Source organism: Strix uralensis, chromosome 23 (assembly GCF_047716275.1).
Source record: "Strix uralensis isolate ZFMK-TIS-50842 chromosome 23, bStrUra1, whole genome shotgun sequence".
Taxonomy (NCBI): domain Eukaryota; kingdom Metazoa; phylum Chordata; class Aves; order Strigiformes; family Strigidae; genus Strix; species Strix uralensis.
The window spans coordinates 1806243-1830120 of NC_133994.1; the positions used below are offsets into that span (position 1 = coordinate 1806243).

The 23878-nt window shown below is 44.8% G+C and overlaps 2 protein-coding genes across 14 annotated transcripts in view; one reads left to right on the forward strand and one right to left on the reverse strand.

Annotated features, from left to right (window-relative positions):
* Positions 1 to 9959, forward strand: part of MMEL1 (membrane metalloendopeptidase like 1) — a 28914-nt gene extending 18955 nt beyond the window's left edge. For both annotated transcript variants that reach the window (XM_074893123.1, XM_074893124.1), the window contains 7 exons: positions 1015 to 1073; positions 3152 to 3271; positions 4366 to 4499; positions 5076 to 5141; positions 7388 to 7483; positions 8443 to 8519; positions 8925 to 9959. In XM_074893123.1, coding sequence (XP_074749224.1) covers positions 1015 to 1073; positions 3152 to 3271; positions 4366 to 4499; positions 5076 to 5141; positions 7388 to 7483; positions 8443 to 8519; positions 8925 to 9024 — 652 coding nt within the window. In that variant the 3' untranslated portion in view covers positions 9025 to 9959. The remainder of the gene's footprint in view (positions 1 to 1014; positions 1074 to 3151; positions 3272 to 4365; positions 4500 to 5075; positions 5142 to 7387; positions 7484 to 8442; positions 8520 to 8924) is intronic.
* Positions 8910 to 22405, reverse strand: TNFRSF14 (TNF receptor superfamily member 14). 12 transcript variants are annotated; one of them, XM_074893138.1, is made up of 11 exons: positions 22249 to 22405; positions 21861 to 21966; positions 21280 to 21405; positions 20519 to 20674; positions 20010 to 20142; positions 19306 to 19460; positions 18989 to 19005; positions 18131 to 18413; positions 14656 to 14756; positions 13997 to 14103; positions 11888 to 12178 (listed from the first exon to the last, which is right to left on the reverse strand). In XM_074893138.1, the coding sequence occupies exons 1-8, from the start codon at positions 22336 to 22338 to the stop codon at positions 18306 to 18308; spliced, it is 891 nt and encodes a 296-aa protein (XP_074749239.1). In that variant the 5' UTR covers positions 22339 to 22405; the 3' UTR covers positions 11888 to 12178; positions 13997 to 14103; positions 14656 to 14756; positions 18131 to 18305. The 12 variants fall into 12 exon arrangements, with proteins under 12 accessions (XP_074749243.1, XP_074749239.1, XP_074749235.1 ...); XM_074893134.1 differs by having other exon boundaries at positions 14930 to 18413; XM_074893137.1 differs by having other exon boundaries at positions 13997 to 14756.
* Positions 22406 to 23878: the final 1473 nt, after the last annotated feature.

The following is a 23878-nucleotide window of genomic DNA, read 5'->3' on the forward strand; positions in this document are numbered from 1 at the left end:
CTGGAATTCAGGAACAGAGTCCTACTCCCTCTCTGTGCATGTGTTACACACAAGTTACTGGCAATAGCAGCACAACTCACTTGCACCACTTATCCCTGTTCCCAGGCTGTGATAAGTGTCCTCTCCATTCTGCTAGTCCACAACAAGCAACTTTTCAAAAACTGAAAGATACAGACATGTGCTGTATTTCTTAAGCAGGAAATTTAATTCCATTCCACAGTAGCCCACAAATAGTTGTGTCAAAATAGCAGTAGATACAGCACCTGGGGCATCACAAAATACTGTGAGGACAAGAGATGTGGGAAGAGGAGTATCTTAGGCTGGTGCTGCTGGATACTTATCACGAGTTCATGGCTTCAGACTGTTGTTGTGTGATTCATTAGGGCAGGCTGACCAGAAGTGTATGTCAGAGGTAGAAGAGAAGGGGAGGAGAAAGAAAAATACAAAGAATAAAAAGTTATCAAGGTATGGGAGAGAGTTTCCAAAAGTAGCCTACTTAAAAAATTACCTCTCAAAGTTAACACATTATCTATGAAATACTAGACTCTAAATGCAGACATTTAAAACTGAATAATCACCGTTAGGTATGTAATTTTTCAACAGACAAGTTTGGTCTTAACTTCCAATTTGAGTAACTGCCTTCTGCTGCTCAGAACATCCTCTAAATGCCAATTTTCTTTTCAGTGTAAACTATTCCTTTCTTCTCAAGCTCACACAGTGTTAAGATGAGCTGGTAAACAGTTACCACATTCCACCCCAAAGGGGCTGTTCAGCATTCAAGAGCAAAAGCATTTCTCACTTTAACTTGGCATTGGTTTGGATGAAAGGTGCCCATAAATGAGACACCAGTTATTTCCTGGTATTAGTATTTCTTTACAGCTGTGTTCAATGGCACCCTTCTTCCCTACCTCAATCCTTTTCTTATATGCAGCCTGTGTTTTTTAACAATAATAATAAAAAGAATGTCTAAAAAAAGAAATCATGACTAACTTTGTGTGCAACATTTATTTTTAGATGGATAATTGGAGCCGCAGTGGTCAATGCCTTCTATTCCCCCAATCGGAACCAGATAGGTAGGTTACAACAGTTTTAAACAGCTGCATGGAACTAATTAACATTTTTTTGCACCACAAAGGTGCAGATTTGCTATTCAGAGGTGAACCTGCCTGCGCCCTTACGGAAATTCTGGGCAAGGTAGGCTGTTCTTTTCAAGCAGTCGCTCTGTTGATGACTCCCCGGTCCAGCAGGCAGAGCTTACATGCTGTAATTGGAACAGCCGTGTGTTTGAAGGCCTGAGACAGGAACTGCTACCACACAAGTGCCAGCTTTGGAGACCACAGAGCGCTCGCAGCGTGTTCTGGGCTGTTCGTACTCATGTTTCCACACTCCTGATAAACATAGGGGCAGCTCTCCAGTTTGCTCTCTGTACAGACTACTGAAATTATATCAGTAAGAGGCATACCAGTCTAAAGAAACCTGCTCTGCTTAGAGAACACCAGATCTGTGAGTTTTTGCAGCATTGCTAGGCTGACCTTTCTTGTTCTTCACAGAGAAGATGATCTTGAGACTTAAGACACAGTGAACCTGCCTGGCTCCCTGATCTCTGTGCTGGTAGCCAGAAGTTCAGGTTAAGCCTGCAGATGCTGTAGAGCCTTTGCTGAACTCTGAGCACCCCAAAGTGGAGAGGAACCAAACAATTTTTACTAAGCAGTGCTTATTCAAATTCCCAAACTACCAGGAAGATCTACTGTCCAAGTACTGCCAAATAACCATCAGAGGAAAAATCTGTGTCTTTTTCAGGCCAGAGAGCAACTGTATCCTGCTCACAGGACAAAGACCAGAAATGGAAAAATAACCCAACCAACAGTCACAAGGGAAAACTTAGATAATGGCTAAAAGCAGAAACATCCAAAGTGCTCATAATTTAGCTCTCTAGCCTCATCAAAAAGAGCTGCTCTCCATTTGCACAGCTTCCACTTACCTCCATAGAGTAGGCAAAGCTGTGAGCAGTCCTTGGGCTGTGGCCAGCCACCCCCTCAGCTGGCCAGCACATGTCCTCTGGAGCTCCCTGGCAGCCAGGCTCAGGCTCCCTGTTTTCACAGCAGGTTGATGCTGATGGTGCTCAGCTGTGAGGCAGCTCTCTGGGCAGGGAGCTCGGGTCTTAAAGAAGACCAGTTCCTCTACAACTTGTGAGTAATATGGAGGTAACTGGTTGAAGCAACCTGAAGATGAATATGCAAGTCAAACATCCAAGCACAGCTACCCGCAGTAGTGTAGAGGGCAGTTAAAATCCTGTTTCTTCCTGTCTTAAGTTTGAGGAAAATAATTTTCCATGTTACTTTCAGTTTCCTGCTTCTGTCTTACTGCGGTCTGTCTTACATATTTCTCCCCCAAATTGTATGGATAAAACCTTCCATATAGTCAAAAAGGTTTTTGTCTCTAAATAAAATATTTGCTATATAATGCCAGTATCTCACTTCTTAAAAAGTATCTCATTAGAATGAATTGCTTACAGTCTTAACTCCTCTAGAAGCATGTATGCTTTTCATCTCATGTAGATGGGATGGAGACTAAATCCCATTGATTCTGTGTAAGGTTTTTGCCAGTAGACTGAAGGGTAGACCTCCTGCTGCCCCCCGCCCCCAGACCGGCATCCAAGGGCACTGGGTGGGCGGCAGGAATTACTGCTGTGCATGTTTTACACACCGAGTATTGTTGGCAAGCAGCATATGATTGCTAACCCTTCTTTAACAAAAATAATGCAATAAAACAGCCATTAGTTCCCCTATAAAATGGCTCTAAAACACAAACTGTACCTGTCTCCAAAAGACAGTTACTAAACATTTTGTTCTTGACTTACTGCAGCGTACATTATGGACCAAATTAGGCTAAAGTTGAAATCTAAATGATGCTTGGTTCTCAAACAAGGAGATATTGTAGTTGCAGATGTGCTAAATTAAACCTTTATTAACTTGTCATTTTCCATTTATCAAGAGAGAGACAATTTCACATGAGGAGGCATGATGTTGTTTCTAATCATTTTATATTTTATGTTCCTTCCTGATCCTTAACCAGGCAAACAATCAGTCTGCAAAGTATGCAAAAATAAAGCTGCCTTACAGTATCTCCCTCTCTCTTCCCCTCTTTGCAGTTTTTCCTGCTGGGATTCTACAGCCCCCCTTCTTCAGCAAACACCAGCCACAAGCCCTGAACTTCGGAGGGATCGGGATGGTTATTGGCCATGAGATTACTCACGGGTTTGATGACAATGGTGAGAAGATAACAGAAAATACCGTTCTTTCAGTTGCACTCATTACACTGTAAGAAATTCAAGTTACACACCACTGTGACCGAAGTATCCACGCAGACACGTCACGTTCCCGCTCCTGGGAGCAATGCAGGCACACTGTGAACGTTCCACTGGACAGTTTGCAGTGGATGTTTCATGACCTAAGCAGGTCACACAAGAAGTAAACAGATGTTAAAAATAAATTGAGTCAATGACAATTCTTGGGAAAAGCATCATCAGATTGGAAATACAATGCAAGCAGATACGCTGGCTCCTAAAGTAAAATGAAATCTGTGAACTGCATTCTTGGGATAGAAGAGCTGTTGGTAGGGAAATCACAGGCTTTTTTTTTTTTCAACACAAACATTTAAAATAAATGTTTCTAGAATGTTTTGTAAATAAATGTTTCTAGAAAATAAAATATTTCCAGAATGCTATGTAAAATAGTTCTTGACAAAAACTCCCTTCTGATACCATAAGCCAGTAATTTCTTATCCATGGGTTTTCTTCAATGTGTTTTTTTTAATGTTAATTAAACTTGTGCAGATTACACATAAGCACACACTATCGCCTCAGAAATTTAGATCTCTAGTGAAGAAAAAGCCAGCGAGCTGAGAACACAAACACCAGAACTGCAATTCCAGCTTCCTCCTGCTGTGACAAAGTAATTCATTCTCCTGAGCCTCAGGTCTCTTACATGGACACACAGAATAAGCACCTTGGACACCTCGAAAGTGGTGGAAAGTTTTGTTACATGATGTCTGCATAATCCAATCTGAACTAAAACTGGGCCTTAGTGCTGTAACTGAAGTTGGGGCTGCTGACTGAACGGGAAATCACAGAATAATAGAGAATGGAGCTGAAAGGACCACAAGTGATCTTGTCCATTCCCTTGTGCCAAGGCAGAATCAACTGTGCCAAAACCATTTCTGATAAATGTCCACAGCACAGACCTTGTCACTCACGGGAGGAAGGAGGGGAGGAAGTGCCCCTCTAACATTACAAAGAGACAGCTGCTACACTGGCAGAACAGTTGCTCACTCAACACTTTCCTTTTTTCTTGGATTTTCATACAGGTAGGAATTTCGATAAAGATGGAAATATGTTGGACTGGTGGAGCAATTTCTCAGCTCTGCATTTCAAGGAGCAATCTCGTTGCATGGTTTATCAGTATGGGAACTACACATGGGAGCTCGCTGGCGGACAAAACGTACGTAAAAACAACTATTTCACACCACTGGTTTTTTATACAAAAAAATAATAAATGTAAATGGAGAATGTCTACAGACGATAAACATAACCCCCCACATACTACAGGCTGATTTTTGTGGAAGGAAGAAGGGTTGTTTTTTGTAAATTGGGGACAGTAGTGTAGCCCAGCAACGCGGCCGTGGCTGTGTGCAGTGGGGTCAGTGGGGACCTGGGCCCGTGTGTGCTTGTGCTGCCAGACCCCCTGAGGGGTTTTTTGCAAGGCAGGGGCCAGTGGGGAGGAAATCTGGTGTTTCCTACTGTATTTTGCCAGTCCTGATAGCACGTGCTCTGCCCAGCAGCCCATACTCTGTTCATGTTACATTTGTATATATTCTCTCTGTTCTAATCTACAGCTTTTACCCCAATATTTTTTTATTTTCATTCTCTCCCCTGTTTGCCCCAGCACAAAGTCTCTGCTTCCTTCTGTTCCAGACACGCCTGTCTACCCGTGATGTGTGACTCTGCTTCAGCTTGTGGTTCTTAGAGTTGCCAATGTTACTGACTCTAGAGTAAACAAATGATAATTCTTTTACAGGTCAGTGGAATAAGCACATTAGGAGAAAATATTGCAGATAACGGAGGAGTCCGACAGGCTTATAAGGTAACTTTCAAATATACTGTGAGTTAACTTTACCCCTGGGATTCAGCAATGGCGTTACCATTCTGTCATAACAAATTTGACAATTACCATGTTATTACCATATTCAAAAACTTCAAGCCTCAATTCTGTATCTAGAAGTTTATGTCCCCATAGATGCAGCCCCAGTGTAGGATTGCTGGCATTCTCCGAGCTATACTCTGATGTCCTGCGTGCTTCTGTCTTGGGTAAACGAGGGCACTGTTCATAAACAGGCACAGTATTAGCTAGGAAAAAGGTAAAACACCCTCCATCTTCTAAAGCCCTTTATTCTGAAAATGGCAGCTACAACTTCAAACAGCTTGTCACATGGCAACGGAGCACTAATTTCTTGGCAACACAGTTTGGTGATATTATGAAACAGAGCAACTGTTTTTTCCAAGTTTATTTCTCTCACGGTTTTCATCTTTGATCACAGAAGTGGCACGTCAGGTAGGACATGAAAAGAACGGATGGAAATACCATCTCTTTCCCAAGAGGGATACAGATCATTATCTACCAAAACACCCGTCGCTAAAGCCTAGCTCCTTTTGTTGCTTTCTTGATGTTTTATAAGCTTTAGGGAAAGAACACAAACAAGTCCCTTCTATCTTGCTATTTATTTTCCATGCAGCTAGAAAGCAGAATAAAAATGCAAGGATTGATAATGTCAGAACTGCCTCCCTCTTTCTGAGGTAAAAAGTTGCTTCAACCACTCTTGTAATTTTTAAAACAAGAGAAATGCAACTGATATTTCAGAGCACGACCTCCATGCTGTGGTTGAGACATGGGTTTGTTCAGCATGGTTTTATCTGTTACAAACACTACTGCACGTCACCTTATTTCTCCTGCTCTGCCAGAGAACTCAGCTTCCGGACTCAGGGAAGTCCAGTGTCTTTCATCCTCCAGGTTTACAAACCATCCTCACGACAGGAACACAGTAGTTACCAGCACAAAGGCTCTTCCCAGGTGGAGCTCAGGTGTGAGCGTGGAATGTTCTTTTCTATGAATAACCCCAACAGATGTGATGGTAAAACTTTTTATCTCTGGTGTTTTGAATGTGGCCACAGTTGAGGGTGTTTATAGAAGAACATCTGGAATTTTCAAAAAATCTAAACTGAAGATTCTGACTCTGAGATGCACCATTAAAATTAATTACTTCGTTAAAGTGAGTATTTACTTGGTTCTAAAAGCTATTACCAATGTGGAAGAGCGGTGTGGTATGACATAAGCTGCCTGCACACAGAATCCTCTGATGTTCTGTGGTGCTGAATGTATTTTTACCCTCAGCTCTACCTTTTATGTTTTCTGTGCTTTGGGACTATCTCAGCAATGAAGAGGATAAGGTAATAGAACATTTCAAATTAACCAGCATGAGGACACATTAACTTGTCTCCATTATGTCAATATACCTAAAAAAAGAAAATTGGCCAATTAATGTGTAACAATAACAGGTAATGGATTTAACATTGAGCAAGGTTATTATCTGCTACTTTATGAGCAGTTACCTGAAGAGATAAAAATCATCACCACAGAACTGTGGAGAAGACTTAACACTTTATTTCCAGATACAAATTCCTATAGAAAAAGTCAGCGAAAGCTGATGATTTTACTCCAAACTGCATTCACGTGCATTCAGGCTCGGTAGCGTTACTGGTTTTATATATATCACCAGCTCTGCGTAACCTCGGTACTGGCCGTCACGCTTTGCCACGCTTCTGGCCAAGACTCAACGGCAACCGAACGGTCCAGCGGGGCAGCGGCCCAGCTTCCACTAGAACAGTGCGTGAGGAAAAGCCAGTGCTGAGGAAATCCCCGGCAGATCCCCAGGGGACTCCGTACAGAGCACACGGAGCTTCGTGCAGTGCAGGTCAACTGGCCAACGCTAACTACTGCTCTAAAAATTAAAGAGTTTGGTATTTTTTCCTGTTTCATTTTTGAGTTGCCAGTTCAGAGATCACTGTACTTAAGCTGAATGCAAATTATCTTTGCGTTTCATTTTTTTTGCTAGAAAAGTCAACAGAGCACTTACGATGACAGCTGTTTCATAAAATTCGCCGTACGATTTGTATTAGAAAGATAAAACCTACAAAAATGCAGAAGGGAAGACACGTTGGGTTCATATGCATTGTGGCTAAAATCTCTCACCCCAGAATAACGTTCAAAATACCCATCACACGTGAACAGGTCATCCTGCTGCTTCTCTGAATTGAATCTTGGATCATTTCTAGGCCTACTTAAAATGGCTGGAGCGGGAAGGGAAGGAGCCAAAGCTGCCTGGACTGAACCTGTCCCACAAACAGCTTTTCTTCCTCAACTTTGCCCAGGTAAGAACACGGGGTGCAGCCACTGCCTGCTGGGTCAAAGTACAAATTAGGTTATCTGAAAGGTCAGAGAGAAAATCGGTCCCAAGCTCCACCTGGACAGTGATTCACCATTGACTGCACACATCAGAAGGTCAAGACAGGTGTGAAAAAGATGGTTTAGTGGGTAAAGAGCTTTCAGTAACGCTTCTGAGGGCACTACTGAAACCTGCTGGAGTGGGGAGGGAGACAAACAGGGCATCTACCAACGAAAAGGCGTGTCAGACAGCTTATGGGGGACAACAGCTTTCCCGAGCTTGTCATTTCATGTAAATATTGGTTCCACTTATGAGAAAACTCCTTTTGGTTTTGAGACAGACAGGGTTTCACCTGTTTTTTAACATGTGCTGGATAAAACTGAATGCTGAGAAATACCAAGCCAGCAGCCCTGAAGTAGGAATACATATTCAGATCACAGAATACATATTCAGATCACAGAATACATATTCCGATCACAGATGTTGCTACAGATTCCACTTATTTTCCTCTCTACCACTTTATTACAATGCAGAAACAGTAAGTTTGCCGAGTTGAATTTCACCTTCAGCCTGGATGAGAAGCTCCCATATGTTTACTCTCTTAGAGTAACAAATATTTAACAGTAGGTCAAATCCTTGCCAGCAGGCCAACACACTTAGTGTTGTGCCTCCGACTCTCAGACTTCAGCTCATCTCTTTGAGGAGACACGTGGGTGAAATCAATGGATCTATCCCAAAGCATCAGATCTTGATCCAAGAACTTGAGATAACAAAAACTAATTAGTAAATATTTGGTACTATTCTGTCTCCTCTATAAAACATACTCCAACTATACTGTAACAAATTGGGATGGCTCTTAGGAAAAACTTTGAAAAACAGCGAGAAGGTCCCCAAACTGAATTCCCTTTAATAGGAACCCACTAATTGTTAATCCTCCTTGTCTAGGTTTGGTGTGGTTCCTACAGACCAGAATATGCCAGCCAGTCAATAAAGACAGATGTCCACAGCCCTCTGAAATACAGGTGGGTTTGACAAACGGATTCACTAACTGGTAACTGACTTGGTTCAAGCCAGGGCAGCACCACGGCGCCAGAGGAGAGAGCGGCTCCCTGCCAGCAGCTCTGTCCCAACAGACCAGATCAGTCCAGACCAACCTGCAGAATTTCTCCCGTAGCTCGTAGGATGCTGCTGAAGGGTCCGTTCCTCTTCCTGGCCTGGTGAATCCGCTGATCCATAGGGAATGGACCAGAACCCAGACCCTCTCTGTTTGTTCCAGCATTTCATTTGTCCTGTTAGCTGTTTTTCTTGCACAAATTCTGAGACTGTAACTAAGTTATGAGACTCTAAATGACTTTCTGTGGCTTTCTGTTTTGCAGAGCCACAATCTCCACGCACTGTATCCATGTAAGTTCCTTCTCTTTGTTCAGGGTGATGGGATCTCTGCAGAACTTTGAAGCATTCTCAGAGGTGTTCCGCTGTAAAAGAGGCACCGCCATGCACCCTGCAGAGAAATGTCGAGTGTGGTAACCAAAAAGAACCCTGGCGAGAGGGACACGTGCTCTGGTGACACAACCGACGGTTCTTGCCGGCGGCGCGCCCGGGGTCCTGCCGTCGGGGCACGGCCGGGGCTGAGGGTGCAGCGGCTGCAGCCGGTACCGGAGCTTCCCCCGGGACGGGCGGGGGCACCGCAGCCTCCACGGGCCGTGCTGGGAGCCGCGGCTCCGCGACAGGAACGACTGTTTCAAACGACATCCTGACTGTTACTAGGACACTGCATCAGGGTTACAAAGACTAATTCTTAAATAAAAAACAAAACCAACAAACAACGATATATCTATTTTTCAGAAAGGAACAATAATTTTAATACGTCTTACAACTACACCTTCCGAGACTCAGCAAACCGGTTTCGGGTGTTACACTGAACTGTTTTCCAGTATTCTGATGGAGTTTCTGGTGCGTTCTTCCCAAATTCAGGCTAGAGCTAGTTTCAACTCTCACGCTGTCTGTATACCTGCACCCCGATTACTGCTTTGTTGTAAGAGCTTGCTTTTTGTCTGGAGATGCCCCAAAGTGAGCTGTGTGTTACGATGCCTCTCGGCTGCTTAACCTAACGCAAGGCTGCCCCCTCCCACTGCCCTCGAGTTCCTCTGCTCCAAAGAACAACGGTAACAGGACCTTAAAGTGAGCTATTACTAGATCGAAAGATCACGTTTTTAGGAGTACAAATTCTGTGGTTAAAATTACAGGGTCCCTCCCTTCAGAGATATATTTAAACCGATGCTTATTCTTGTAGAAAGTGTGTAAAATACTTTTGCCAAATAGCAAACATGTATCCATGGAAACAATTAAGCTGTTCTTAATCCTGTGCCTTTTCATTTTGCCATAGGCTATTTTTCAGTATTTACATTTGAAAATGTAACAAGTATTCATTTTTAATAAAAAAAAATAAAATCACAATAGCCAATTCAGCAATGATTTTTAGTACAGAGAGTTTTGGGTGGCTTTCCTGGGTAAGCGTTCTGATACAATACTTTAAACTGCCAACACTTAACAGTGACTTTTAAACACTCTTCCAGCAAATGCTTTTCTTTCTAGCACAGAAATCACTAGAAAGCAAGACAGTAAGGACGAGTGCTCAGCTTATGAAGTGCCAAATCACACTCCTTGTTCAGCCCACCGCTAGCAAAAGGTCTGATTACCTAAACAAGAGGGAAGGGAATGAAAACCACTCCAGGGAAGCAGCTTCAGAGATGACCCACTGAATTATTCTGGCCTTCTGACAGTAAGAGCTGGCTACATCACTGAATGAAACCCTCCTGATTTTTGCATGAATTTTACCTGCTAAAGTGAAATCAGGCTACAGATGAATCACTGCTTTTACCATAGCTGAGAATATACAGTTCAATTACATTTTAAAGTAATCTCGGATGGTAACTCTCAGAGAACTGGTGCTAGCTCAGGGATTAACCACTCTTCTGTGCCCTTCAAAGTTTGAGAGTTAAGTACAGAAGGGAGAATAAATAGTAAGAGGGTTTAGTTGCAAGTTTATTCATTAAATCTCTTTTCAAAAGACTAAGAACAGACTGTTCAGCACCCACCAGCAGTTGCCTACTGCAAACAAATATTACACCAAGCACAGAATTTGGTTGTCAACGCAGTTAACAGCAGAAGTGTTTCACATCTAATTCTCCTCTGTACTGCACCTCAGGTGACTGCAGCTACAAACATCTTCTAGGGAATGCAACCTGAATTGTGGGTTTACTTTACCTGAGGAGAACTGCACCTGACCACATTAATTCTAACAAAGATCCAGATTCAAGGCAGATTAAGTGGGGGAAAAGGATATTTTTTCCAGATGGGAGTTGTCAGATTCACAGATAAAAGTGCCTGAAAACCTTAGGACTGACCCACACTAAAAAAAGAACAACAAATACATGGTGAATAGGAGAGTGCACTAACAAGCTCTGGGGCACTTTAAAAAAAAAAAAAGTTACAATATTCCACAGGAGGATTAAGCCCCCCTTAAGTGACTTAAAAGCTCTTAAAGGCAATACAGGACCTGGCTAAAACTGATGTTCATAGAAAGATCATTTGACTACTGTTTCCTATTGGAAGTATTTTAATTTGTTTTAACATTAAATGACTGGTAACAAGACAGTCAAGTGCTCTGACAAATCAGCTTTTGTTATTTAATTATATGTGTATGGTGGCAGGCAAAATAAACTGTATTTAACTACTTTTTGTCCATCTTCACTTACTCAGATCTTCCCTGCCAGATCGCATGCGTGCAGTAAAGCTAAATTTCATAGTCAGGTAGTAACTTTTTCCCTGGTGTAGCTGATATTTTCACGTGACACTTCCAATACGCCAAGCTGGCCAGAGTGCTTTCGTTTGCTCTGTCCTCACATGCCTTTCAAAGTCGGGTGTTTACGGTGCAAGAGACTCTCCAAGAAAAGTGTCCTGGCCTGAGATGCCTTTAGTACCTGCCCCCTCCATACCATAATAACAGACACCGATTTTCTCAGCTTGTTCTGAGAAAAAGGAGTTGACCCAGGACCCCTCAGGGGAGCCCTGCTGTGCTGTGAACGTACAATTCCTTCTGCCAGCTCCTGCCCAGATTCATCCTTACAGTTCAGTCTAGATTAGCCTGACAACCACAGATTTCACAAGTTCAGGTAGTTTGCCTGCCATCGTGAAAATGTTTTTATTCTAGGGTTATTAAGAAGAAAGTGACATTTCAAATGCTACACCATTCAATAGTTTAACTCATGTATTAAATCGCCAGCAACAGTATCTCAGGATAAACTACAAGTGGAATTCTTCTTTAGGGACAGAAAAATTAGGTACCCTACATCTTTTAGCAGTAGAATATCAGAAAAAAAGAAGCAAATTTGAGGAGGAACTTTTTAATGCAAAACCCAAGAGACAATATAAAAAGGGGAAGAAAAGAAATAACACAAACTATTGATTGCCAGTGTGAATAACATCACAAACTCCAAGGCAGAACCTGGCACGGTATCTTCCACATATAACACTCACATTTGCAGTGGTCCAGCTACCACACAAGACTCTGAATGCAAAAAGGGAGTAACAGAACAAAGACAGTCCTTGCCAGCTTCATCGCTGCTTAGATATTTCATGCTCCTGTGTTTTGTTATCAGATGTAGACCTCTTCATTGCACTGTAAGAAATACAGAAATAATTCAGGCTGGGGAGCAGGGTACGCAGCCCAGCACGTTCCCAACACGCTGGGAAGGTCCCTTGCTCGCGAGACAGGTCACAGAGTTACACACAAGAACTAAAGCATGAGATTATGGAAGAAACTCAACCAAAGTTGTGACCAGTAACATGGTGTTATGAACTGGTTTAACTGGACTATAACAGCTACAAGTCTGCTACAAATATTACAGTAATATTAACTTAGCATGGACTCCACAGATGACAGAAATGGTCCTAGGGTTAATCAGATCTGCCTGTCTGTAAGTACAAGTCATTGTTCTTTGTTGCCATATTCGCAGGAGAGTTTGGGCCCTGAGAATTTCACTCTTTTCCATTTGCTCACTGAAGTCTCAGCAGAAGGACTATGAAACTGTCTGACAGCAGACTGCGAGGCAGTCGCTGCCGACCGTGGGGGAACTCGGGAAGGCGCCAGCGGTATCTATACGCCAAGCAAGGGAACCAGCACACAGCCGTGCAGAGGTCAGGTGGAGGAGGTTCACATGGCTGACAATTTAATTACTCTGCAAAATCATTAAGCTCTGGAGATGTGCCATTAGAAGTTCTGGCACATGCAACTGCTAAAGGGATAATTAAAATGTGCCTGTGAGGTTTTATTCCGAGTTATTATTACAGCACATGGAAGTTACTTTCTTTTTTCATGTAAGTTTATTACGCCTCCCACCTGCAGAAGACTCTTCCCATCTGCCACGTTGTGTCTGTGCCAGCACAACCCGAGCTCACAAGCTACAACCTCCCTTTACAGTCCCACGCGTGTCCTTCTACGTGGCCCCCACTGCATTCACACCTCCCCTCCCCAGCTCCAGTCCCTTCCCCGTGCTGAAACAAGACCAGAGGTAAGGGAGAGGCTGGGACAACAACGCACTCCCTGCTGACCACTTGTCCTGGTTTCGGCTGCAAGAGAGTTCATTTTTTTTTCCCTTCTTATTAGCTAGAACAGCGCTGTGTTTTGGATTCAGTATGGGGTTTGATATGAGAAGAATGTTGATAATGTACTGGTGGTTTTAGTCGTTGCTCAGAAATCAAGGACTTTGCAACTTCTCATGTCTATTCCAGCTGAAACCAGGACACCACTAGGTTACTTTTCCATAATCATATGCACAAGGGCCACAGAAGAGGAGCTGTGCTACAAGTGAGAAACAATTCAAAGTGAGGACAGGGGCAGCTTTCAGTTTCACTGAGCTTAACCTATCAGTGAATGACCATCCTCAAAGAGATAAATGCAGAGGACTTTCAAATTAAGATCGTGGCTTGTAAAGAGGGTCTGTTGCTTTGCACTTAGGTCACTACATGGCATCAGGTCTCCAACTGAGACCTGTGCCACCTGTAAGCTTCCCTTCTAAGTTTAACACAACTGCCGATTTAAAGTTCAGAGCAGAAATAAAACCTTCCCAGGAAGATCCCAGTCCTGACCAGACTGAGCTTTAAAAACCTTCAGTCTATCAAGTCAAATTTTCCACCGCAGCTGGTCAGCACCGCGCGGTACAACCGGGCACCTCCTGCCCGGCCGCGGGGCCGCCCGGCGTCTGCTGGGACGTTGCCGGTGGCTGGTGGCAGCAGCCCCGCGCGGTCTGTGAGCAGCAGTGGCAGGGACCGAGCACGTTCGGTGACCGAGCGCCAGCGCTGGGAGCAGAGGGCCCATTCCCTGGGCTAAGACACTGCTGATCGTTTCTCCCACGCTCAGGTGAAGTTTAAGCGACAGCTGCTCTCCCCACTTCAAATCAGGGCAGCAGGTTCAGCGACAAGCAACACCTGCCCTTACCTGACGCCTCATACTTCGTTTCTTCAGCAGTTGCAATGACTTTTCAGTTATTTTCCATGGAACAGAGTCACCTGGGGAGCCCTGTACAACACCATCTTTTTCTCCACCTGCACAAATAAATAATGTATTTAGTGTTCAGTAAGAATGAAACTGTTTGTCCCCGAAACAAGGTTCTGTAATATTTTTTAAAGGAATTCCCAGTAATCCAAATTCACTACTGAAAACAGGGCTTATGCTCTCCAGGAAGGAACAAGATGCATGTTCATCACGCGCAGAGCTTCCAGACCTGAAGCATTCTCCACACACACGTGCCCCACCCGAGCCAACACAACCTGCCAGCCAGCCACGCACACAGGACTGCTTTTGTCAAAACTGACCTTCCGGGCTAAGTCACACATAACGTACGTTCGTACACCTCCGAGACATGAACAGCCTCCGTCTTAGCCCCCTCTAACACCCCTCACCCCCAACCACAACAGAGCACCATAATCAATTACTAAGATAGTGGACAAATACATGTAACTGCACAGAAATTAGCAGATCTTGCAGAAATTGCTTGAGCCTAGTGGAAAATCCTGTACCCAGAGGTGTTTTGCTGCAGATCTGATTCCGTTTTAGACTCGCAGGTGATTAAGCATCAGAGCAGCTTTATTACATACTTGGGAAAAGAAGAAACACTCAGGCATTTTCCAGAAGGAGAGGAAAATGAAATCTTTCCTTCTCCCATGCTGCCACCTGGTGACAAATCGGGCTCCAACTTCTAAAACAGACCAAAAGGCACATCTAAACATTAGCAGTTTTTTTCAGACTGCATCAAACACAGAGTTGCTGTAGACATTAAACACATTGCTGCTACGACAGGCATCCCCCCCCCAATTTTTTTTAGTTGGTAGATTGCTGATCCTAGTCTGATGCTGCATCCCATCTCTTTACCTGACGGTGCAAAGCTCCCAGGTTACCTACAGCATCTTCTTCCAAGTGCAACCACAGTCACAGAAACCAAGAGCTCCTACCCAGGCCCAGCTGCCTGACAGTGCCTTTTGAAGGGTCTTCCCAATGCTCAGCGGGACAAACTCGGTTTCTCAAGTCAAGAGGAAATACAAGATGAAATGTTCTTTGTGCTGTCGGCCCCAGAATTCTAATCGTAGGTTACCTCTTCCCACAAGTCTTGGCTCTCCAGTCTCCAGAGTAATGAAAGGGCAAAGTTTCCGTGCTGTTTTAGATATGCATCTCTGGCTTCTGATCATCTAATAACGATGGGGCTGGAGGACAGATACTTCTCTGCAAAAACATCTTTGGAGCAATTGCTGCCTAAACACCACATTAAAGTCCTCTTCCAAACAACAACACTGAACAACAGTAATATTTAACTCCTCTCCCTCCTTGAGATCTTCATCTGCTTTCACAGCTGTTTAAAGTAAGGAAGTAATACTGGGTAATTTAAGATCCAGAGTATGCCAATACAATAATTTAAAAATCACACAGGCTGTAAGGCAACCAGACACCCACGGTCCAGCAGCAGCCGTCAGCGCACCTGCAGCACCTATAAAAGGTTTACACGTGTCTAGCACCTGTCCAAAGTGCTTTACAAACACTAATTAACCCAAGGTGAGAATTAACAGATCTGGATTATGCCGAAGCCAAAAGCAATGAAATCTTCAAAACCTGACCACCACCATCCTGAGAGCAAGCTCTGTGCCCACCAAAACGCCAGGCACCCCGCCAGAAATGTCACTGCCAGGTGATGAATGGCACAATTCGCAATTCTGGAAGAAAACAACGTGCATCAGCCAGCGAGGGACTGAGTAACACCTGCTACCTGTAAGCTGAAAGAAGTACTGGGAGTTGCAAAGCTGTAAGATTTGAAGTCTGTTCAAAGCCACACGTGTCACCAGTGCAGGTGCAAAAGCAGGATGCTACCGCTGCCAAAGTTGGCCTTCGACAAGAAAATCAAGTCTTTAAAGATAAAGGTAGAACTTACCCAAGGCTGGCATGTAGCACAGAGGAGGCTGAGGTTTCCTCGTCACTGTTCTCTGAACTCTCTCCATTTGGGGTTTTGGTTTTATCTTGAAAGTTTGCTCAGGAAAGCTTTTTACTAAGCAATGGAATTAACCCTTCATACACAAGTATTGTGGAGGAGCAAGCAGTGGTTAACAATTAGAAAATGCTACAGTCAGCCAGATGTTGGAAAACATCCAACCCCATGAAACATTAACCAGCTTCCAAAGAACTGATCTAGAGAAAAAAGGTCAGGGGGAAAAAAAAAACCAATGCGTTTGCCCCGTGCTTATCTTTACTTCACTGTTCATGGTGACACATTCAGCAAGTTGTATCAGACCAGCCACAAAACTGTCAAACACAAAAAGCAGTAACGCGTTTCCTGGGCGCCACTGGTATTTTCAGAATGACACGTTAGAACTGCCTTACTGACTTGTCATGTATTTGACCACTGAAAGTAAAACTGATTCTAAAAGTGCAATAAAGTCGGGGCTTGTTGAGTCTTTTTGTGTGGCGCTCAGCAGACGTGCAAGAACCAACAGAGTCTGTACCACTTTTAATTTCAGATACTTTCAGAACTTTGACATGGGGATTGTAAATGCTGTGGGCATACCTTTTCATATAAAAATAGCTAGGAGCAAAACCAAATTATAGACAGTTTGCCCTTCTGTGATTACTGCAACATAAAGGTTTTCATAAACATGACTTTTATTGGTACTTTAAAAAAAACACTAAAAATCACAACATTTTTATTCATAGAACTTTAACAGAAGGTACTTCTTCCTGGACAGATCTGCATGTATACAGCACAAATTTTAAAAGTAATTTTAAAGCATTCTCTAAAATCTTTAACATTCCATTGCTTGCAGCTTGATTTTACAACAGAGGTGTACTTTTGTATAGCTACTTGTAGCCATTCTTATAAAAAATATGTTTTCCTGAAATGTCAGCTTATTTTTAAAAAAAATACAGAACTAATTCTGCTGAACAAACTAATATAGTTTTTTTTTAAAAAACGAAGAAGTTGTCCATCATATTTTCCCTAAGCAAAAAGACAACCATTTCCTATTTTCTTCCACTCCTCATAGTCATGTGGGGAAGGGGTGTGCAAGTTTGCTGTCAGAGAGCTGTGGCCTGGAGATCCGTGGCCTGGGTGAACACGGATTGAGGGACTCCATTAATGCAGCAAAAACGTGGGCAACCCGTGCCGATTACTGCAAGCTGTTCTCCCGTCTCCCACTCCTCTGCTCTTCCTTAGTCATTCAGAATGGAAATGCAGAGGCATCTCCCATGTCAGCCTCCCTAATCGCACTCATGCAGAACCAGCTCCTCACCCTGACACTGACGCTTTCACAGCCCATCTCGGATCTGCTCACTCCGTCAGCCCCAGCACCTCCTCCTGCCGTCCCGCGGCACCCAGCACGTGCCTTCCCACGCCTCTCTCCATCTCCCACATCTCGTTTCATAGACAATTCTTCACCTCAGGCTCAGCTGCGAAATAAAGCATTGCTATCCTCACCAAATCCTTCCTCAAAAATCTACGTCCACCATAATGCTCTTTAAGAATAATGCTTTTCCTCAAGATAATGTCAACGGCCAAGCAACCTGGTGTTTTCCCTTCTTCAGGTAACAGGAAAGTTCTTTTACAGAGAGAACGTGTTTTCATTAGTAAGAACTTCACTCCTAGACATAACGTTCACACAGAACCTTAACTTTCTTTGTTTTAAGACGTGACCACGGATGAGAGCAGGGGTGACTAGCAGAAGACAGTAACTGTGTATACAACATTCATGAGATTCCTAAAAGCTGTTTTCCATCAATATTGTCTTCTAAAAAGGAAAAGTTTGTCCAAAATACATTTGGAAAACGTGTTAGGTATTAGTTATGTGGAAACTTTCAAACGAAAAAATGCTGTTTTTTTCCATCCACAAACATACCTTGGAGTAATTCCTTGCATACCAAGTGATAACTGTCCAAGTTGGTAGGAAGGAAAGGCACACCACCCAGGCCACAGCTCCATAAAGTGGGGAGGGAAAAGGAAGGAGCTCTACAACCTCTGATGACACCGAGCAATGCCTTGATCATTCAGCTATTTCACACTGCCACACTTCAGAAGATGCCACTTGGCATCCTTACCTCATTTGCAGATCCTCCTTCTCGTTTTCAAGCTGTCTTTTTCTCCATGAATATTTGGACAAAAGTTTGGGCTTTTTTTGTTGGGGTGTTTTGAGTTTTGTGGGTTTTTCTGTGGTTGTTTTTCTGGGTTTTATTTTACCATGTCCACTGTCCACAACAGTTCAAACAAAAATGGCTATTCAAGCATGGTTTCTTTAGGATCGGCACTGGTTTCCTGCACAGGAACAGTTGTTTGATCCCCACTCTCCACGGTTAATATCAAAGCCTGACCCTGCTGTCCACTCTTTAAAACATGTCAAAGGAAAACACAGAGTATGAAGAGTCAGCCTTTATTAGTAAATGCCTGCTATTTTCACTACTAACAGCTCGACTGTTGCTTCTTAAGAGCAAGAGTCACTTTAGGGCCCCTCTCAAATCAGAAGTGCAAATTATACAGTTCATTCCATGTTTTTCCTATAAAACACATCACTGGCTGCACAGGTATCAGATCTTGCAAATCACTAACAGGAACTTTTAGGGGATACATAATACTGTAGGATGGAGAGATAAACACAGCTACTAAGACACACGTGGTTTTTAGTAGGAGTTCATCTCCTAAACCCCCTTAAATATGAATTCTTAGACAACGGCAGGCGGTAACAACAGCATTAGCACTAGATCCCAAGCCTCCCAACAAGAATCACATAAAATGGGTTTATACTGCATAGTCTTGGGGATTCTGGAACTCACAGACACTCCCAGGATCCACAAGCTGCACCAGTGCGCACCGAGCCCATCGAGCACACAGCACATACAAACACCAAACAAAAAACCTACTTCAGATTTCAACATACTATTAAAACCAAAAGAGATACTCACCCCTGATTCCTGCACCGCTGCAAAGAAAAGGAAACAGTCCCATCAAAATGCAGTAAAGGGAACTTTATACTAGTGCATTTTTCTAATCCCGTTCTCTTGTTCTTACACGGGTGTAGGCGTGCTTGGGCACAGGCACCCCCCAGGGAGGCATCATTACAACAGGTTGACACACACACACAGAGAGCAGAAATTTCCTCACAGTTCACCTCTAACTGGCTGTTAAGGTTTCAGCTCAGCATCTGGTTAAATGAAGGCCATTCTTCAGAATACTAACTATGACAAAACTACCCCTTTATACACATGCTATTTGTACTTACGTGGCGCGTAACTTTTCCTCCTGTGCCAGACATATGCAAGGCACAGGCCAGCTACAACAACTAGCAGCACGCCTCCAACACAACCAACTACTGCAACAGAGGAATGTGAGAAAGGATTCCTGTCCTCTCCTTGTACCCAGCCGTTCTCCTTAAGTCTGATGCAAGAAAAGAAATAATTGCATTCTTAGAACCTGTCAGCAGACCTTGCAGTGGAAATGCTGTGCTGCTTTTAACATCACACCTCCACACCCAGGGGCATTCACAACAGTCTTCCTGACTTGGTGGGTAATCCAAGAAGGAGATGACTTCTACCTCTTTGTTTTAATGCTTGTAAATGCAAATTGATTCTCCTCAGAAGCAAACTCCCCCCTGTTACTATAACTAAGGGATGTGTCAGCTGAAGCCCAGGTACCCAGAGGGGTGCACTGCTCTTCAGGGGTCTGGATCCAGCTCTGTTAGAGCTGTCTGACAGTCTCCTGTGCAGTGAGAAGTTAGGACAAGAGGCTGAAGGCTAGATCTGTCATGTTAATGAGTTTATAAAGAGAGAATTTAAGCTGTTCCCAAGAAAGAGTGGGACCCAAGAACAGGATTCCACACTCGGTGCCTTACTGGAAGCAGGAAACTGCTGTTTCGAAGCCAGCAAAATGCAGACCCATCAGTTCAAGAGAACAGTCCCATGCCCATAACGAGTAAGAGCTGCTTACGTGGGCCATGGTGTACAACTGAAAGACATGTTGGCTGTTGAGGAGGTTCCGGGAGGACAGGCTTCACACACATTGTCAGTGGTCTTTGTGCCTATAAGGGAGAAGGCAGCAGGATTTCTATCTGCACCTGTGGCTGAGGAAAACGTCAGTTCAGCACGGTCTTTGTAAATGACTGATTACTGCAGAGACTCTTCACTACAGACAAAAGCTCACACGCTTCCGTCTTTGCAGACAGGAAACAAGCATTCTCGGCCACATCAACTACCTCAGCATCTAGGACTTCCACAGATCCTGCAAGCTTCCAGCTGCGCACTGCTGCTCTGACACAGTCAGCACAGCAGACTGTCATACCTCACACCTAGGATGCGCTGGCCCTATTCATCCACACTGATCCTTCACTTGAGTTTTTCTTGCATGAACTGACTGTCAGCCTCCTCAAAATCAAGCGCCAAAGGCATTCCCCATCAGAAAGTTTTGCTTTTGGTGTTATTGATGCTACGTTGGCTTACCCCTTTCTTTTACCATAGTGCCAGGAAAGCAGACGGTGTAGCGTTGACAAAGTTCACAGTCTTCACGCCCCAAATAACTGCAGAAATACCCAGGCGGACAGCCACACACAGTATTCTTCATATAGGTACATGCTACTTCTGGCACTAGGTTGGCTCCTGAGAGAAATGTACATGCACAGCCACAGTATTTACAGGGGTACAATCAACAGATACAAAAGCAAAAGCGAATGTTTAGCCTTGCCTCGATGCACTGGTGGAGAGCACCAGAACTAACAGGATTATTGAAGACAACTGCTTTTCTGATGTATAAAGAGAGCCCATTTCCTCACAGACACAGCATCTTGGGTCACATTTATGTCTGTCCTAAGTGTTGCATGGCAAAAGCAAAATACTCCCCACTCAAATGTTTTTAAATTAGCCATCCTGGTGGAGCAGGACACCAGGAGCTCTTTCTGTCCTGCTTTATCCCAGCATTCCAAGGCAGCTCTTTAGACACCTGCTGCAATCTAAAGGAGCCTTTAAATGTTCAGAGGGAGGCTGCAGATCAAACTTCCAGAGGTGCCAGCTGAAGATCCATGCCAGTTTTTCCCATCCATCACCCAGCAACAGCATTCTGAGGCCTGCACTGTGACATGAGCCTCTCTGTCCTTCATACTCTAATCAATTCATCAAGCAAATGAGTCAAGAAAGGAGAAGGGGAGAATGTATCCACAAAAGGCATGAAAAAGCCATTTAAACTCGTTCTTTAGCATCCTCCTCACCTTTATCACACAGTTTACATTTCTGGCAGCGTTCTAAACCATTGGGATGATCTGTGTATGTATCCTCTACGCAAGGTACACATGTTGTGCTGGAATTTGCAGTGCAATGCTTGAAAACCCGCAGTCCTGAAAACCAGAAACAACCCCCCCAGACAAGGGGCTCTATTAGCAAAGTCTATGTGGCCAGGGACTGGCACTGGCATTAAACCACCTGTAACTACTATGAATAAACTACTCAGAAATATTCTAATGGCAGTTGCAGAGATAATCCTAAAACAGAAATCAGGACCCAAAATTAAGGCCCATAGAAATGATGAAATTGCCAACTACCACGGCAGAGAGACTCTGGCGATCGCTCCCTCCCCTCTTAGGCTCCAGAGAACGGGACAGGGCCCTGCGGGGCTGGCAGGGGGGCGCGAGCGCGGGCTGGGCGCTCACACCGCTGACCCGCAAGACTCTCGCCGGGGCGCAGCCAGCTCCAGCACAGAAGGCCGGTCACCCCCATCACCCAATGCCGTGCTGAGGGAGGAGGAGGAAGGGAGCCTTCCTCCCCAGCAAGCGAGCAGCCCCCAGTTACCTACCGGCAGCACAGAGCGGGCAGCACCCAGCACCCACGGCATACTCGTAGGGCCTGCAGTCCAGGGCGTCCCCGCCATCCAGCTGCGTGACCAGCACAACGGCAAAGACCTTGAGGCGACACAAGAACCGATTTCCACCTCACGGGGCCTGCTGCCGCCATCTCGCACAGGGGGTTCCTGACGAACGAGCCCGCCCGCAGGGCCGGGGCCTGGGCCTATGGCGGGCCGGGGCCTGAGGCGAGGCCTGGGCCGGGACCGGGGCCTGAGGCGAGGCCTGAGGCGGGCCGGGGCCGGGGCCGGGGCCTGGGCCGGGGCCGGGACCGGGGCCTGGGCCGCGGCCGCTCGCCGTTCCCGCCCCACCCCGCCGGCGGGGAGCCGGGCCCCCACTCACCAGGCGCATGGTCCGCTGGGCCGCGTCCCGCAGGTGCGGGGCTCCGCGGCCCCTCAGCGGCCTCCCCGCGGCCCGGGGCCGCCGCCCCATGCAGCGGAGCGGGGCCGGGCAGGGCCACCCGCGGCCGCCACGAGCCGCGGCCGCAGCGCTGCCACGAAGACGAAAACGAAAGCGAAAACAGTCGGGTGGGCGGGCGGCGGGGAAGGGAGTGTTGCGAAAGGAGGAAAGAGCCAAAGTTCAGCAAAAGACAAAAAATAACGTCTCTTATACGATCTGCAGCTCAGAGTCTGGGTTTTGTTTTCTAACCAGGGTCACTACTGCTATAAACAAATATACGGCTGCTTAGTTCTAGGATAGAAGGATTGTTAAGATTTATAACAACAGAACGGTGATCTGAAACCGTGCTGTAGAAAGTACCTATTTTTCTGTCCTTTGGGTGAACTTAGCTCATTATAATATGAAAACCACACCTCTATAATTTAAGTTAACCACTTGTTCATGAAGCCCTTCACCATTTGAGCACACGTATGTTAATAGGTAGATACTGTGACTTTGAATGAAATCGAGGAATAAAACTAGCCATGAGACGATACTGTGATAAAATACTAACTTATATATAGAGGCGTGCGCTTGTGTGTTCAGAATCAAATAAATAGGGTGTGTGTTGTAACTCGGGGTGCTGGCCACTTTGGATGCCCAGCACCGTTTTCTGCACAGAACTGGAATAAATACAAATACCTCAACTCTGTGTGTTAATTGACTCTTTGCACACTGGGTGAAGAGCCCTGGTTTTGGGACAACAAAAGGGGGAAGACAAAGCCCAAGCGGGTCAGACGCTGTTTCATCCCGGGCTGGGTTCCCTGCCCCAACAGAACAGAGGCGGGAGAGGGAACTGTGAGCAGGGCAGGAGCCAACGGCTCCCCAGGACTCACAGGGCCACTTTCCTCCTCTTCCAGCCGGTTACAACAGTGAAAGTTGTGGCAGGGAGAGAGCCAGGCCTGAAAGTCAGTAAACACCTCAAAAATCTGACTTAGGGGCCATGTTTGTGTCTCTGTGCATGAAAAAGTGTTCATGAACGCACGCAACACCAACTGGGAAACAATCAGCTATTGAAAAAAGATACTGAGGATGCCCGACTGAGAAATTATTTGACTGAAAAGCAAAATGCCCAAGTCTGCCACCACAGTTGATTCAAGTTCCTTGTTCACCTCCCATATGTTTTTCAGCACTGGCGAGCTGGATTACTAAATCAGTTCTGGTTTTTAGTCAGCTTCAACCTCCCAGCAGATGTTTGGATTACCAAAAGCATAGGCAGTATTTAGAAACAGCTGTTGCTATGAATATTAAAAATGTTGTTGAAATGGGTCACTGTTCCTCAAATACTACAGGGGAGAAGTTTATGTAAATGCAGATTTCCCCTTCTCTCTTTTTGAAGTAAAAAAAAAAAAAAGGGAGGGGAAAAAAAAGTGGTAATACTTAACTAGTTTCTGAAATGAGTGGGCAGCATTCTTGCAGCAGGACGCAGCATGAGAAGCATTGCAAAGAGATGAGCTTTTTGTCAAGGCCTTTGATGGGTTCAGAACTGCAGCAAATCTCTCACAGAGCGGGCAAGCAGACTTGTGAGACAAGG

Coding starts and splice junctions, on each gene's coding strand:
- TNFRSF14 (XM_074893138.1), bottom strand. CDS start 22,338: ATGGGGCGGCGGCCCCGGGCCGCGGGGAGGCCGCTGAGGGGCCGCGGA. Junction 21,967..22,248: donor CCCAGCGGACCATGCGCCTG/GTGAGTGGGGGC, acceptor TGTCGCCTCAAG/GTCTTTGCCGTTGTGCTGGT. Junction 21,406..21,860: donor CTGCCCGCTCTGTGCTGCCG/GTAGGTAACTGG, acceptor TCTGGTTTTCAG/GACTGCGGGTTTTCAAGCAT.